This window comes from Fusarium flagelliforme, assembly GCF_020744385.1.
Source record: "Fusarium flagelliforme strain FIESC 12 MPI-CAGE-AA-0113 chromosome Unknown B0J16scaffold_6, whole genome shotgun sequence".
NCBI lineage: Eukaryota > Fungi > Ascomycota > Sordariomycetes > Hypocreales > Nectriaceae > Fusarium > Fusarium flagelliforme.
The window spans coordinates 947,399-964,493 of record NW_025763508.1 but is presented as its reverse complement, the minus strand read 5'-3'; the positions used below and the strand labels follow the sequence as shown (position 1 = coordinate 964,493).

The 17,095-nt window shown below is 47.6% G+C and overlaps 3 protein-coding genes and 1 non-coding gene across 4 annotated transcripts; 1 reads left to right on the top strand and 3 right to left on the bottom strand.

Annotated features, from left to right (window-relative positions):
* Positions 1-1,182: 1,182 nt before the first annotated feature.
* On the bottom strand, positions 1,183-3,543 carry B0J16DRAFT_417012 (uncharacterized protein). Its single transcript, XM_046133650.1, has 6 exons — positions 3,256-3,543; positions 3,067-3,206; positions 2,662-3,014; positions 2,326-2,615; positions 1,831-2,277; positions 1,183-1,782 (listed from the first exon to the last, which is right to left on the bottom strand). The coding sequence occupies exons 1-6, from the start codon at positions 3,301-3,303 to the stop codon at positions 1,321-1,323; spliced, it is 1,740 nt and encodes a 579-aa protein (XP_045979915.1). The 5' UTR covers positions 3,304-3,543; the 3' UTR covers positions 1,183-1,320.
* Positions 3,544-3,983: 440 nt separating this feature from the next.
* B0J16DRAFT_308367 (ABC-2 type transporter-domain-containing protein) lies at positions 3,984-8,647 on the top strand (the record flags this gene model as incomplete). Its single annotated transcript, XM_046124877.1, has 6 exons — positions 3,984-5,063; positions 5,110-6,642; positions 6,689-7,621; positions 7,672-7,905; positions 7,952-8,181; positions 8,233-8,647. 6 exons carry the CDS (start codon positions 3,984-3,986, stop codon positions 8,645-8,647), a joined length of 4,425 nt encoding a protein of 1,474 aa, XP_045979914.1.
* Positions 8,648-9,514: 867 nt separating this feature from the next.
* B0J16DRAFT_169065 (uncharacterized protein) lies at positions 9,515-10,854 on the bottom strand. The gene has a single exon (XM_046122377.1). It carries the CDS (start codon positions 10,650-10,652, stop codon positions 9,777-9,779), a length of 876 nt encoding a protein of 291 aa, XP_045979913.1. The 5' UTR covers positions 10,653-10,854; the 3' UTR covers positions 9,515-9,776.
* Positions 10,855-16,142: 5,288 nt separating this feature from the next.
* On the bottom strand, positions 16,143-16,214 carry B0J16DRAFT_t236. Its single transcript has one exon. It is a non-coding gene; the product is annotated as a tRNA-Gly (tRNA).
* Positions 16,215-17,095: the final 881 nt, after the last annotated feature.

Genomic DNA, 17,095 nt, shown 5'->3' with positions numbered 1-17,095 from the left:
AACAAGTGATTGATGTTACTTAACGGTGTAAGTTCAATTGTTGCTCTTTCACAAGATAAGTGTTTACGTGTTTACTAGGCTCGTATTGATTTCAGTATTTTTAACGAAACCATTTAGCTAGAATCTCCCCATGGGTTTCGCAAATGTCACACCGGTGGAATCCATCAGTTGGTGGCAACTCTCGAATGACACAAACAACTGTATTCCATGTCGAGATCTCAAGAACCAGATAGTTCACTCCAAGCATCCAACATTCAGTAGTCTCTGACTTTACCATACAAAAAAAAATATCTTCTGTCATGCTTAGAAGAGTAGCACCAAGATCGTACAGAAGTCGCAATGCTCATCAGGCATTAGCCTACCAGGAATCAAAGCGACCATAACAACATGGTAATTATAGGTAAGGAAGTACCATTCGAGCTACGATATGTTATAATGGCAAAAAGTGACATCACGAGACTCTAGAGTGGAGAGTTTGCAAAGTTGTCGTGTCCCTGAGTAGTCACATAAGTCTTTCAACAATTCATGCCCAAGGCCAACCATGGCTAACATTTGAAAGATAAAGTATAAACAAAAAGATAAGAAACGTTGTATCAAGTCTTACGATGCCAGAAAAGACCGCAGATATAGGAGTTTGCAGTCAAAGATATCAAGTGTCGACAAACCTCAACCCTCCCACGTGTCCAATTAGCAAACCACGATACTGTACAATGTTCGGCATATAATGAGCTCCATAACAAACAAGAAAGTCCAGTGAAGCCTCAAAGGTATAAAGATGGCTCCTTTAGATGAGATCTCCTTTCTGTTCGCTTATACCAACTACCGAATCCAAACTCGATCTAGACTCGCGAATATTTCGCCGATTATTCTCTCTGATTTACCATCTCCATATCCGTCAAACAAACAACCATCAAGATGTGCCATTGGGAAGTCTTCCTCTTCAAATGCAACTGCTACACCCTAGGCCTCAAAGAACACTGCCATCAACACCGTCTCAAGCAAACCGTCAACTGCCTCGAGATCCAACAAGTCAAACAAGAATGGGTGCATAATCAAGACAAAGTGTGCGACAGCCATGAAGGACAGGAGGAGGTTTATGCCAATGGGCCAACTATTACGTGGGATGACCTTGAGAGGCATGCTTGGAAATGGGCGACGGAACATGCTGCCAAAGGAGATTTCCCTGGGAAGCCTTAGCTGCTCTTCGAGTTGATATAACTCGAAGAGATTCACGTTATTGAAATTTTTTACAATTATTACTACAAGCCTTTCGTGATGGTAAATATATGTGAAAGCCAAAGCCTTATCCTGAGCCAGCCTCTATAATTTCTTGCGGATTTCCGCCGTGATATTCTGCATCGCCTTCACCAACGGCACAACATCCGCATTCCCCCTACAAAGCTCCGTCGAGACGTCGCTCAACCTCTCAAGCGCCTTGATATCAGCTATATAAACCCGTGGATCTTCAGCCCGGAGTATAGTATTAGCCAGATAAGCAAAGGCGACGAAACATCGATATGCGCCAAACAATGCTGTCATTGTAACTCCATAAGGATAAATCACTAATAAGCGGTTGAGTGCGGCGATAAGTCGTCGAGCTGCATCCTCGACGATGGGAGAGTCTGGAATGTCTAGATCTGTTGTCGGTGGTCGTGGGGAGTTGGAGTCGAGAAGAGCCATTTTGCGAAACATGTAGATTATGGAGGTGTAGCCTGTTAATATGACGTCGGCTACTACCCAGATATCCTTTTCGTTGTCTTGAACGGCTTCTAACCATTCGTTCTTGTGCGAGGTTAGAAAACGTAAATGAGAGAATGCGCAGACACTTACCAGTTGCCATTCAGCGAAAATCTCTTGCATTTCTCGACAGAGATCCTCAGTTTTGCTCACAATATCAGACTTGGTCACGTTCGCTGGGTCATCCAGCATAGCGAAGAACCTAGCGACGAGAAGAGTGACTCGTGAGCTTGCCAGGAATGAAATTGTCTGCATGCCCTGCGGAACAGTCCCGGAGTCGAGGTCTAACCAGGGCAAGTTGACCTTCCAGGGATTATTAGTGATGGCCGGAGGTGTGTTGAGGATGAGTCGGTAGAACAGATCGATCTGGATAACTTCCCAGAACCCTCTTCTTTCGTCATCGCATGTGGCATCGCTGAAAAAGGTGTTGTTTTCGTCTGAGTCTAGTTTATGTAGGTTGAGGACTTGACAGTATTCGCATGCGTATTTGAAGGACCGCCAGGCGAGATCGTAGTCGAAGAACTCAGCAGCCACACGACTCTAAGGACGTGTGAGAAGATATGAAGCGGATGTGGAGTTAAGACTTACTGTGTACAGCGCGGCAATTACATCTGTCATTGTTCCTGATGCTTCTCTCTCCCAACTCGGCACGGCACGGAGAACTCCCAAGTAACTTGCATTCATGTAAGCAAGACTATCATGCGAAGTAATGTTGCTCGCTCTTAGACTGCACCCGTGATACATAATGCTATAGTATATCACCAGCATTACCGGGTCAACATGGATGTGCGGTAGATTGGTGATCGCAGGGAGCAGTTCGAGGACACGCCTGTCAACGAAGCTAACAAACATACAAGCAGGCATGTACTCGAAGAAGTCTACAATGGTTAGTCAATCCTGAATGATTGGAGGGGAGGTACTTACTTGCGACCCATTTCTTGGCTAGATCCGTGGGAATATTGATTGGAGTGGTTATGACACTGGGACCAAAGGACCGTTTCCTCAATTCTTGAACATGATCAACTGCATCCTTCAGTATAGTCATAGCATCCATAATACGACTATCATTTTGGGGCGTCAATACACTGGAGCCATTACGAGGTGTCACTGCACTGGGTTCATGGCCGTTGGATGTGCTGAATGCAACAGGTGACGAAGAGGCTTCAGAGCCACCAATAGAAGGAGTTGGGATGGCTGCACCAGTAACAGTTTGCGCCTCGAGACGTTGCAGCCGATCAAGGATTGTATTAAGAGCAGCATTTGGGCCATCCGAAGAGCTGAAACAAGTGTTAGTCACTAATTCTCAATGGGTGTTTGATATCTACTCACAGGGCTGGATCGATCAATTGACGCGCAGATCTCCTCTTTGCCCGAACAGGATACACACATTCAAGGTCCTGGCTCTTGCACCGTGTACATGTTGGCATAACACGGCTGCAGCGGACCTTGCGTTCTTTGCATCTTGTACACTTGGGTCAAGTTAGATGCGTTGAAGTTGACAAGACGGTGAAAGCTCACAGAGAGACGGTTGATTTGATCTGAGGCGCTTACGCCAGCGGCTGACATAATGTCGAAAAACCTCAAAGATAAACGAAGTAAAAGTCCGACAGGAACCGATTATGAAGTAATAGTAGAAGTTCGATGGGGGAGCGGAGATTCGGTGTTATCTACCCCCGCATTCAAGATCGATGATGTATGGAGAAAAGGACTTTCGGCACATAAAATTAAGTTTAGGAGGAGAACAATATCAATATTCCTGTCCGTGCCCAGCCACAGGGGTAACGAGAATGCAGGAACGGACTCTTGATGGCCATTGTCCAGGTTTTGGGGATTTGACTCAAAGGAAGCAGGGGACGCCACTTACCTATTAGAGTAATTATAAGAGAAGAAAAGTCCGAAGGCCCGCTGAGGACATTCGGGGTCCGAAAGTCCGAAGAGCCTCAATCCACTTAATAGACTAATTAGTTGTGTAAATGGAAAATGCCAAGGGACTGTAGAGTACAGATGGGGCTGAGATGATGCAGGCATGGAGAAGATCTCTTTGTCCCGGGGACTTGGACTTTAATAAATACTTTGATCCCAGACTGAGAGAGGCGTGTTGAAGCAAACTGTGCTCTCTCACAACTGACTTGCTTGAAGTCTCTTCCGCAGTCTTACTTGTTCTATCTAATGTTCATATCTTCTTCTACTACAAGCACAAAACAATCACCTGCTATCAATTAATTTGAGACCTTGAATACTTCACAATGGCATCCAGCTCCCAGCCCAGCTCTGGGGCTGGTACCCCCAAGCCATTCTACCAAAACGACGTCGGCTCAACATGCTCAACCCACGCATACACCGAGAAGAACATCGACGGAAACACTGAAGTTCCCTGGAGCGATGGTGAACCAGAGCCTCACTCAGATGAGGTAATGCAACTTGCTCGCCAACTCACCAAGCGATCCAGCGCAGCACCAGGAACTCTCTTCCCCCAAGCAGACGGACCTTTGAACCCCAGCAGCCCAAGCTTTAACGCGAAGAAATGGGCAAAAGCCTTCTATGAGCTTCGAACTGATACCTCTGAGGGAAACCCTCCGAGGACAACCGGCTTTGCTTTTCAGAACTTGAACGTCTTTGGATTTGGCTCTGATACTGATTTTCAGAAGAGTGTTGGAAATGTCTTTCTTGAAGCGGGGAATATGGTCAAGAGATTACTGAACAATAAGCAACGACGAGTTGATATCTTGCAGAATCTCGAGGGTGTAGTGCACAGCGGTGAGATGCTGGCTGTGCTTGGTCCTCCCGGCTCAGGCTGTTCAACCTTTCTCAAGACCATCGCCGGAGACACCCACGGCTTCCACATCGACAATGGCTCCGAGCTCAACTACTCCGGTATTCGTCCTGAAGAAATGCGAACGGCGTTCCGGGGTGAAGCTATCTACACAGCTGAAGTTGACCATCACTTTGCGCATCTGACAGTTGGCGATACGCTTTACTTCGCAGCTCGAGCGCGATGTCCTAAGAATATCCCCGAGGGTATTACTCGTCATGAATACGCGGAGCATCTACGAGATGTCACGATGGCGATGTTTGGTATTTCGCATACCAAGAATACCCGCGTGGGAGATGACTTTGTGCGAGGTGTTAGTGGAGGCGAGAGGAAGCGTGTGACCATCGCTGAAGCAGCTTTAAGCTATTCACCACTTCAATGCTGGGATAACAGCACGAGAGGTCTCGATAGCGCTAATGCGTTGGAATTCTGTCGGACTTTGAGAACGCAGGCTGATGTTATGGGTTGTACTTCTGCTGTTGCTATTTACCAGGCCTCGCAGGATGCCTACGAGGTTAGTACCATAAATGCTATGGAGGGATTTGAACTAACTGTTGCAGGTATTCGACAAGGTCCTAGTTCTGTACCAAGGACGGCAGATCTTCTTTGGAAGAACAGGCGAGGCAAAGGCCTACTTCGAAGGATTAGGCTTCGTCTGCCCTGAACAACAAACCACAGCCGATTTCCTCACCTCGATGACAAGCCACCAAGAACGAATCATCCGCGAAGGCTTTGAATCCAAAGCACCTCGATCACCCGATGAATTTGCCCAAGCCTGGAAAGACAGTCTGCACCGTCAACATCTCCTCTCAGAAATGAACGAGTATCTCACCCGCCATCCCTTCGACGGCGAACACCTCGAGAAATTCGTCGACTCACGAAAACGAGATCAGGCCAAGTCTCAGCGCATCAAGTCTCCGTTTACACTTTCGTACATTGAGCAGATGAACCTCACTCTGGGAAGGAGCTGGGTCATGCTCAAAGCTGATCCCAGCGTGACCATCACGCTTTTGCTGTGCAATCTTGTCGAGTCTCTTGTTATCAGCAGTATATTCTACAACTTACCCGAAGATACTTCCGCCTTGAATAAGCGTGGCCTATACATCTTCTTTATCCTTCTGATGAACGCTTACAACAACGTCTTGGAGATCATGACCCTCTACGCCAAACGAAACATTGTCGAAAAACACGCTCGATATGCTCTGTACCACCCAAGCGCTGAAGCCTTGTCGTCCATGGTTGTGGACTTGCCGTACAAGATATTCAATGCCATCATGATCAATACGACCATGTACCTTATGGGCAATCTTCGTCGGGATGCTGGACACTACTTTTTCTTCCTCTTGGTCTCTTTCATTACGACGCTGAGTTTCTCAATGCTTTTCCGACTCATCGCATCTCTCACCAAGACTATTGCCGCGGCTTTAGCTCGTGCATCTATCATGTTGCTAGTCATCGCTCTTTACACCGGCTACGCTATTCCACCGCAGTACATGCCTGTTTGGCTCGGATGGATCCGCTGGATTAATCCAACCTACTACGGCCTCGAAGCTCTCTTCATAAACGAATTTGGAGGGAACCAGTATTCCTGCTCTGACTTTGTACCCCGCGGTCCTGAGTACTCTGACATCTCATCATCCTCGCAAGCTTGTGCGGTTCAAGGTTCTGTACCTGGAGAGAGCTTCGTACGAGGTTCTGCATACCTGTCCTCGGCTTACGGCTACCTCGACTCGCACAAGTGGCGCAACTTTGCCGCTGTTGTCGGTTTCACGCTTCTGTTCATGGGCTTGCACTTGATTGCTACCGAGACCATCGCTTCTGAGCGGTCCAAGGGCGAGGTCCTTGTGTTTACACGTCAGGAGATGAAGAAGCATGCTACCAAGGGTTCAGGCGACGAAGAATCTGGTGCTGTTGGTGGTACACAGCTCGCAAGTGGCAATGAAGCTACCGAGGAAGTCACAGATGTGGAGGAGCAGACTTCTGTATTCCACTGGAAGAACGTCTGCTATGATGTCAAGATTAAGGGAGAAACTCGTCGCATCTTGGACCACGTTGATGGTTGGGTGAAGCCAGGAACTCTCACTGCGCTAATGGTAAGTCATTCATCGTTGTGTGTTTACAAACACTAACCTTTAGCAGGGATCCTCAGGTGCCGGCAAGACTACTTTGTTGGATGTTCTAGCAAGTCGAGTCACAATGGGTGTAGTAACAGGCGAAATGCTCGTCGACGGTGCCCTTCGCGACGAATCCTTCCAGCGCAAAACCGGCTACGTCCAACAGCAAGACCTCCACGTCCACACTTCAACAGTCCGCGAGGCCCTCAACTTCAGTGCTCTCCTTCGACAGCCAGCCCACTACACACGCCAGGAGAAGCTCGACTATGTAGACACCGTGATTAATCTTCTGGATATGCAGGAGTACTCTGACGCTATCATCGGTGTGCCAGGCGAAGGTCTCAACGTGGAACAACGAAAGCGACTTACCATCGGAGTTGAGCTGGCTGCGAGACCGCAGCTATTACTGTTCTTGGATGAGCCTACGTCTGGACTTGATAGTCAGACCAGTTGGTCCATCTGCAACCTGATGCAGAAGTTGACCAACAACGGCCAAGCTATTCTTTGCACCATTCATCAACCTTCTGCCATGCTATTCCAGCGCTTCGACCGTCTTCTCCTGCTTTCTCGCGGCAAGACGATCTACTTTGGTGACATCGGCAAGAACTCCAAGGTTCTGGTGGATTACTTTGTTCGCAATGGTGGCCCACAGTGTCCAGCTGGTGTCAACCCTGCTGAGTATATGCTTGAGGTCATTGGTGCCGCGCCTGGTGCACACACGGAAGTCGACTGGCCTGAAGTTTGGAGTCACTCGAGGGAGCGTGAACTTGTTCAGCAGGAGCTTGAGAGACTTGCTGTAGAAGGAAACGCTCGCGCTAAGGCAGACGATGGTGTGATTTACAAGGAGTTTGCTGCTACATCTTCTATGCAGTACTGGCAAGTTACCAAGCGTTTGTTTCAGCAATACTGGAGAAGTCCTGGATACATCTACTCCAAGGTGATCCTGTCTGCCGGAGCAGTAAGTACCTTTCAATGCTTCATAAGTCCATATACTAACACGAAGAATAGTCATTATTCATCGGTCTTTCGTTCCTCAACGGAGAGAACACTGAGCGAGGTCTTCAGAATCAAATGTTCGGCATTCTCATCTTCCTCACAATCTTCACCCAAGTCGTCCAGCAAATGCTCCCCGACTACGTCGCTCAACGCACCATGTACGAAGCGCGCGAACGACCTTCGAAAACATACTCTTGGAAAGCATTCATGGTATCGACAGTCTTGGTAGAGCTTGCATGGAACTCGGTAAGCACATCTCTCATCTGTGAGACAGGGTACTAACATGAAATAGCTTATGGCTGTGGCTTCGTTTATCTGCTGGTATTTCCCAACTGGTATGTACCGCAACGGTTACGAGACCGATGCGACGCATTCTCGTAATGTCACTGTGTTTTTGTTTGTGTGGATGTTTTTCATGTTCACGAGTACGTTTGCGCATATGATTATTGCGGGATTCGATACTGCGGAAGTTGCGGGCGGACTTGTCACTTTGCTCATGATCATGATGTTTTCATTCTGCGGGTAAGTCACCATTATCTCACGATCTACGACATATAATTAACTTTCTTCTAGCATTCTCGCTACACCAGAAGAACTCCCCGGTTTCTGGGTTTTCATGTACCGCGCCTCGCCGTTTACTTACGTGGTAGAAGGTCTAATGGGTACATCCATGGCCAACGCCAACGCAGGCTGCGAATCCAACGAATTAATCACTTTCAGTGCGCCCAACGGATCAACCTGTGGAGAGTACATGAAGAGCTACATCTCTGAAATGGGCGGATATCTCGCTTCGAGCGGCGCGAGCGAGTGTCAGTACTGTCCGATCTCCGACACCAACCGGTTTTTGGAGGATAAGAGTATGAGCTATGGAAACAGATGGAGGGACTTTGGAATCTTGTGGGCTTTCTGTGTGTTTAATGTTTTGGCTGCTTTTGGCATTTACTGGACTTTCAGAGTGCCTAAGAAGGGCAAGGGGAAGAAGGAGTAATTGCAGGTTATGTTTGAGGTGGATTTATCGAAATTGTAATTGTATGAAAAGTTGGATAGAGGATAGAGATTTGCTATTAGACTTGGGTACATAGAACTTCGACGCGGATCATTAGGATCTTAATATCATACTATCTATGAGTATCACGTTCATCAACACTAGATTTTGAGCACGATGACTTGCTCTCATGCTTCAATTGTCTCTGTCAGCCTTGCGAACTGCGTCACAGTTAATTCTTTCTCAAAAACGTGACAATTATGTCAAGAATAAGCTCATGCACGTTGACGGGTTTGTACAACAGCGCCCAGCACCATTAGCCTCAAAACTTGGCAGGCACTGCTTCTTTTGCATATGTTCAATGTGAGATTACCTCACTGCTATATGCGAGGTTAAAAGTCCTACAGTTGTTGTCCAATTGTTGTCTTGTCAATCCCTTCTGAAATTGGTGTCCATGGAGCGACCCTAAGCGAAAATGGTCAGCATTGCGATTCCAACCTCTCGCTGGATACATTATGCAGCAAGGAAACTGGAACCCGGAGTTTAGAGCGACATGACGCAGAAGCAAAATGCAATCATACGGGCAATACCTAATTGGGTGGTGTTAAACAGGGCAGCCTTGCAGAGATCTACATTTTTTCCGCCACCATATTTTTGGCCCCCAACTTTCATATCATAAGAATCGTCACTATGAACTTATGAAGGGTAGACATTATCATATTTTGTTATTGTATCGTGGCACCATACAATGCATTGAGCTAGATTAGGTCGTGATGTGGCATGACAATTGTAACGATGTGTCGGTTATCATTGGAGGTAAATTATAGTGCGGCAAAGCACATCAAATCACAATTACAAAGGTTCATAGTAAGATTGAACAGTTTTTATTTCTAAGCGACTCTCTAGGCGCATTAGTGAGACAGTGTATGTTGGTATCGCAATGAAAGAATGAGCAACAAATTTATAAGTCGCCCTCTAGAAAATACAAAAAGACCACCCAATTTCAACGGGTATCAACGCCGCCAGAACGCCGTAGATCCCAAAAGTAACTCATTATCCTCCCAAGAAGTCGTAAACATGTAAAGTCGTAAGCATACAAGAAGGTTATACACACAATGTCATTAGACAATTATTAAGCGACAAAAACAGCTGCCATGACGGCTGCTGCGGCGGGCCAGTAACCCATAGCCTCGATCATTGTTCGGGCTGCAGCGCTATCGGAGGAATCTCCATCTTCGGGAAGTTGAGTATCCTCGGGGAGGGTACCGTTGATCAGGATTGTCGTTGTGCCGTTAACCTCTGCAACGTCGACGATAGACTTGTTGAGAGCTTCGTAACTACCGTTTCCGATAAGCTGGTCGTAGAGTTCAGTGGCGTTCTTATTATCGTCCTCGTCGCATCCGCAAGATGCTTCCCTCGAGCATGCGCAAAGAATAGGGCGCTCCTCCTCCTCTTCACTTGTCTCGTTGTAGTATCGGTAGTGGTGGTTGTAGGGGTACATGTACGCGCCGTACAGCCAAACACCGGGCCAGAAAGCCAGAGCACCACCGACTAGAGCAAAAGGCAAGATGCCGCCGGGAGATCTACTTCCGGAAGAGTAGGGCCTTGCCGCACCACCGGGGTATCGACCGCCGGCATAGCTGGGCTGGGGACCGCGGGCGGGAACACGACCACCGCCGCCGGAGCCGCCGCCGCCTCGTGAACCGGAACCTGAGCCTGAGCCTGAACCTGAACGAGATGAGCCTGATCCTGATGAACTACCACGACTGCCGCCGCTGCTACTTGAGCCGCCGCGACTGCCGCTGCTGCCTCCACGGGAACTCCCACCTCTACTTCCACCACCGCCTCCGCGACCGCCACCTCCACCGCCGCCACGACGCTTGAACAGCTCGTGCTCGTCGGTGTTGGGGGTTGAATCGACGCGCTTGATGTGACGGGGTCCGTCGATGGCCTGAGCGACCGCCGAGGAGAAGAGCGTGAATAACACGACTGCGAGATCGATTCTCATTTTGTGACTATTCGTAGGTAGATCGTTTCTAACAAAAAGTTGTCGTGTGTACAAATCAAGACGATTGACAAGTCTTGTTTCTAATAATCCAAACGTTGACGATAAAACAAAAAAGTTCGTTCGAGTTTGAATGGGGTAAGGAACTTCCAAGTGGGCAGTTCCAAGGTTTAATACCCGAGATGATGGTTTGTAAGATTGATGACGGGGATCTTTTGGGTACGGGGATCCACCAGGCGTCAGGGATTGATCAATGCGTCGACTAAGCAAAAAGCTGTGACGAAAAGATCACAAGGTCGAATGTATGATCGATGAATGATGATGGCCCAGAGCAGGGGCGAATAGCGGATAAAATCAATGATGTAGCGCTTGAGCTTCCAGAAGGATTGGGGGTGATGTGATCAGCCACTAAGAGCAAGGACGAGTGATGTCTTGGCTGAGGTCACAGTGAGGCCGGTTTAGGTAATTCGTTTTCAAGAGCTGAATCCTTGTGATGGACAAACAGAAAAAGAGAGAGCGAAACAAACGTGGGACAATCGTGTCTTTATGTATACCGGTCTACAGGATTAAAAACCCTTGTGTCATAACTGTTGGGCCGGGCGTTTTTGGCGCTGACAGCTGAGAAGTGAAATGACGGACCCAACCTCCATCACAAACTGGGGAGTCTGGAGACAAGGCACAGCACCTCACTCTAGTGCCATGACGTTCCGAAACCAATCTAGTACATGACCGAATCGGTACAGATACTTTTTGCATTCTCGATTGAGCAGCCCTACGGCTGTGGTTTAGATGAATTGGCCACTGAGCATTTACCTCTCTCATCACCGGACTTGAACAGTGATGAGAGTCCATTTTACTCAGCCTTGGTGATCCACTGAATTGACCTCTGTATGATGCTCATAACCCATTGTCTGGGTAGGGTAAAACATGCCTGTGCAGAGCCTGTGCAGAAAGGCATGGGTCAGTGACATAGCAGGACCCTTGCTTGGCATGGGCGTATTAAGCTTAGCGCACTTAAGCTTGCAGTGCATAAGACTATCATCTCTGATTGGTGCAGACCCTTGAAGTGGGTGGAGCAAGGCTGTCACTGAGGCAGATTGCACTTTCAATACGCTCAAAGTCCGCCTGTGTGTGGCTGATAGCTGAATAGAATTGTCCTACATTCTGGAATGCATCTTAAAATAGGAGTCACCGACTCTTAGACGAGGGCTGAATTACAAAAGTCCGCTATCGAAAAGACTTAATATCTCGCAGAAGAGAAATATCCTCAAGAGAGAACAGAGTTTGATGCGGCTGTGCAAGAATAAGCACGTGGGGAAGCAATCTTATTAGGAAGTCTCCGATAAACCTCTCATATTCCTCTCCTTTACTCTAGACCCCTTGGCATCGTCAAAAACACATCCCATCTCCGATCACAAGCATTGCCTCTCGTCACAGACCGTCTACGAGGCTGTGCAGTAGTTTTCTAGAAGCATGCACGACGTTTAGCCTCGATCAGGCATCCTTTTTGTTTTTTTTTGCCCGAGGGAGGCTTGGCGAACTAACTACGATATGTGGCGGACTCACCACGGTAACTGGGCGGATATAGCGTTATTGGTTGGCGATCAGGATGGTAGTAACAGCTGAACAGACGACGAAATAATATGGTTACTTCATGCCAATTCAGACTAGCACTTAGGCTACTTACTTTGTCGCCCGAGGATCATCATTCTGCTGCTCAGTAGGGCGTATCAGCCTTGATTCCTTTGGTATCACTAGGGTTTCATTAGTGGTGATCAGGTGGATTTCGATGTATTTAGGAAACTTCATGTTGATCAATGAGCCCAGGTTGGACAGGTCTCTCTGGTGGTAAATCCGATTCCTCTAGGCTGCCTCTTTGTGCGCGCTCATCGTCATAGTCCAAACTCCTGAGCAAACTTGCAGCTATGACATTCAGAGAGTTGATCTCAAACGCTTGGTTGACGACAATTAGTCTAAACCGTTCATTATATTCGATGGTGATATCTGGTTTGCGTTTGTTCTTGAACGTAGAGACCGATGTATCTGAGCTTGATCAGGCTATCAGATGAATTGGCTGTCGAGAGTCCAAGAGGAGAAATAATGTAGTCACTTCATGCTAGCTTAGACTAACATTCAGGCTGCTTTATCTTGGAGCTCTGAGCCTTGAAAAGAGAATTAGGTCGGGCTTTTATCGACTCAGACGATCAGATATCGATTCTTGAGCCGATTGACGACAATTGTCCGCTCAGAGAACCGGATCTTGTCTGTGCTCAAGCGCTCCTTTCATCTGACGGCGATGGTATGTTGGAACCTCATCTCCTTGCTCAAGGACACCGACTATGCGGTATCGGCGCATCGTCATCTCGAGAGCTTGTTTCTCCAGCCGGAGGTCGATAAGCATTGAGTGGTTTGAGAACTGCTGGGCGGTCATCAGGTGTTTCCACCCTCGAGCATTCGACCTCATCGCCTTCTTGAGTCGTTTGAAGCCTTCATCATTTAAGACCAACTGTTCTGATGCCACAGCGCTCGCCATCTCAGTACTGAGGCGATGACTCTCGAAAACCTTGGTTCGGACCTTGATGAGGATAAGGTTCACCATAAAAGATAACTGTCAAATGATATTTCGTGTGATCAGAAGTGTTGTATTATTAAGTGCGCATTGCCGGGCATCGTATCACCAGATGTGTCACTAGCAGACCACAAAAAGCACCACGGAGGCAGCATTTCGAAGCATGTTTTATAATGACAGGCAGGCAATTGGGCAACCAGAGGATAAGCTTTCCATCATTAATTACACTTTTCAAACAATATGACTCGAATGTTGACACAAGACCTTTGTCTTTACTTTGCCTTGCCCTAATATAAGGTTTCAACTGAGTATAAAATGCGTGTGATCGGACAACAAACGGGAAGATAGTTGCGCTCTACCCTAAGAATGTTCAGCTTCACACACTCTCAACCTCCATCAACCAAAATGCCTACCACAAGCGATCCCGTGCGCGAAACTACCGTGCGCCTTTCCCTACAGTCCCTTGACGACACCCTTCAAGGTGTTGAAGCCAACCTTGGAAAGACGCGGGAAACAGTGAAAGGAATCGACGCCAACCTTGGCAAGACAATGGAAACCGTCAAAGTAATTGACGCTAGCCTTGGCAAGACGATGGAAAAATTTGAAGGACTTGACAAACAGCTGCAAGAATTCGGTCAATCTTTTGGCGCCAAACTTGACAAGACGCTGGAAAAAGCTGAAGGACTTGACAAGAAGCTGGATCAACTTGCGAATCTCATCGCCATCTTTACCGCCGCTCCTAACACTACTTTCGAAAGAGCTAAACTGTAGGCAATGCACTTCTGAAGGACATCAAACAGAATCGGACTCTGCCTTAGGCGGCACCCAGCTGACTCCGAGCTCTCTTCATGATCATTTCGATAGTTTTGAACTCGGCAATATCACCTGATCGTTAACATCTACTACGATCATTCGTTCTCGTCACTTCCATACCTAAATACCTGAGAGTGAATTAACCGCTGGTAGTAGCTAGGGCGCTCTCAAAACAAGCTGCTTACCAGAACTCTAGCTGCTACCATTTGTGAGTGTGATGTGCCAGACTTGTTGGATCTGCCGGCCACCAGATTCGAGGCTCATGATGCCCTCTCTTTGGCTTCCACTTCCATGAAATACTACTACGACCGACATCACAAAGCCATGTTCTTTAACGTCAGAGACGAAATATATCTGCGACTGCACCGCGGATACTTACGCCAAAGGCTTGAAAGAACTCCAATGTAGAACACACAGGGCTGCCTGACCTGACCTGATACGCATCATGGATCATGATAGCTCATTCAATCAATCACGAGCATCTATCAGCCGATAGTTATTCTGGCTTGTCACTGTTTTGACAAATCGAACCTGGGGAGCTTCGCCGCGAGGTGTTAGTGTTCTGTGTTCTGGATTATCGTTGCTTTTGCATTTGCATAGATGAACTCATAAGTGGGATTAGGTCACCGGTATCCGAGAATTTATCTCTAGCTTCGGAACAAAAGAGATAGAATGCCAGGGTTGGTCAGCGGCGGAAGATAGGCGCCAGCGACCGCTGAGAGCGTAGGATATGATAGCGGAGGGTAGATGGGGTTGTGCTATACCTCAGTGGGTACCGAGTTCGTCTCGCGTGAGGTGGCTTACTGGCATAGAGTGGTCGTATTATTCCTCCTCTTTTGACATTTGGTCGTGAAGGTATAAATTGGTAGATACTCTGGCATAATAGCGTGGATGTTCATACCACCTTCATATCCACATCGAGATCTACTACAAACTTTAAGGTAGCGTCTCTAGAGTTAGTAAGAAGGTGATTGAAAGTAGGATTACTCTGGTGGTTCCATGGTTGAGTTTGTTTCTGTTGATGATGAGGGCCTCAGCGTCCGATCCGTTCAGGATGGCGGACTCGAACGAAACAAGCTCGGTTACGAGGGTTTTCTCTTCAGCAGTCCATGCATCACATCAGATCCCTTATGCAGAGCCGGAAGCTACGTTAAAATGAAGTCCTACTTTCGGCATCATTTCTACAAGACCCAACAGGCCTCACCCTCTCCTCGCCACTCGCAACACCAAACAACCGCCAAATCTTCCTCTAACACTGGCCAACGGCTTAATAACAACGAAATCCTACCCGTTTTACGATCCTAACCAGGGGACACCCTCGGCGGAGCCCAGTGAGCAATGCTCGCGATAAATAGTTACCGTTTGAGTAGTCCCACGACTCGAACTCACTGGTCTTCAACAACCGCCCCAACAACAACAGCAGCAACAGAAACAACTATGGTATACCTGGCAACTTCTTTTTAACATCGCGACAAAGACTGGCCGTCGGACCCCGCGTAGGCAAGACACGTTTAATGTTTCTATGCTCAGAAGGATAGACCGATATACATTAACAAAGGATGCAGTCCAAATGGTTGATCTGACCCCTCAGATCACACGACTCGGCCAGTATCGTGGCATTGAGACCAAGTTAATGGGATACTGCCTACGCCGCGGTGTACCTAGCCTAGGTACGTTCTGGCAACAGACATGAGTGATGATTTACGACGCCGTCATTCGCCTGAGCGCGAGCTCTGAAACTACATAGGTACTGCACCACCGCTGAAGTCGTTTGTCCGATTTGGCGCTCCCTTTCGAGATAAGGCTAGAATCCGCCCAGCTGAAGACGTTCACAAAGTCGTCAATAGAGAAGAGGTCCTAGAGGGTATTCAAAGCGATTGTCTATTGGCTGGACGGCCCATCCTATTCCGCCATGACAACAAGGGAAGAATGGTTCCGCTACCAGAAATTTGCCTGAGTTCGTTCCCAAACATGCACACCGATTCAGGCGGAGAGGCATCATCACTGATCCCAAGACCACAGCACCACGCTTCACAATCATCTCTTTTAAAGCAAAAAAGAAAGACATGATCGATAGAGCAATGAGAAAAGGCAAAAAAGACAAAAAGAAATGCGACCGAGGGGAATCGAACCCCTCTCTAACGCTTGGAAGGCGTTAATGCTAACCACTACACCACGGTCGCTGGTGATTGGATTGTTGAAAATGAAACTGTGGCTTGAATCTATATACTACAAGTTTGGAAGATGCAGAAACCATTATTGATGTGCTCTTCCGTTCTTACTAGAAGCCTGATCTGCAGTATACAGCTCATTGGATTTAAGAACAACTCGTTTCTACGAGGCAAACCGATGCTGGGACCAAACTTACTATCAGAACAGTGCATTCAATACACATGTTGACAGCTAAGACGGTTGGCGCACATGGATCAAGGCCATGAACGGCGGGGTATGACTCCATCTTCTGCGGTAATAATTTGCCCGGTCAAGAACAGACACTAAAGTCTCGGTGTTTATCAGACATCGCGCATTACTTACGTCTGATTTCGGGTCTAGTTTTGTGTCCTGTCTTTAACACTTCTGACTTTTGATTACTTATCTCAATAGAGTCATCCCACACATTCTCTTTATCGCCCTCAAAGCGAGTCCATAGGTGAAATCGGCAGATCGTAACTGATGTAAGCGACACCTAGTTATGCAGAGGACCCATCGAGTCGCTGATATGTCGGCGAGCTGTGAGAGACTCGCAGGCTTTGAAAATGACTGGTAGTGCCATGCTCCCTGTCGACAATGGAGGCAACAAGAAGGTCTTCGTTGGAGTAACATGGGCATGGGTGCCTAAGACAGGGTAGCAGAGAAGAATGGATGTTATCAGCTCCAGCCTGACTCGAAGGTTCACCATGGGAGCAGGCACCAGAGGGTGTGAAGAAGGCGAGAAATTATCGTTGCTCACACATCACGGTATCAGAGAACTTGGCCGCTCATATATTAGGAACGAAACAATTTGACAGCTCCCTGCCAATTTATACCAGCATTTAGAACATTATTGTCTTGTACTAAAGATAAG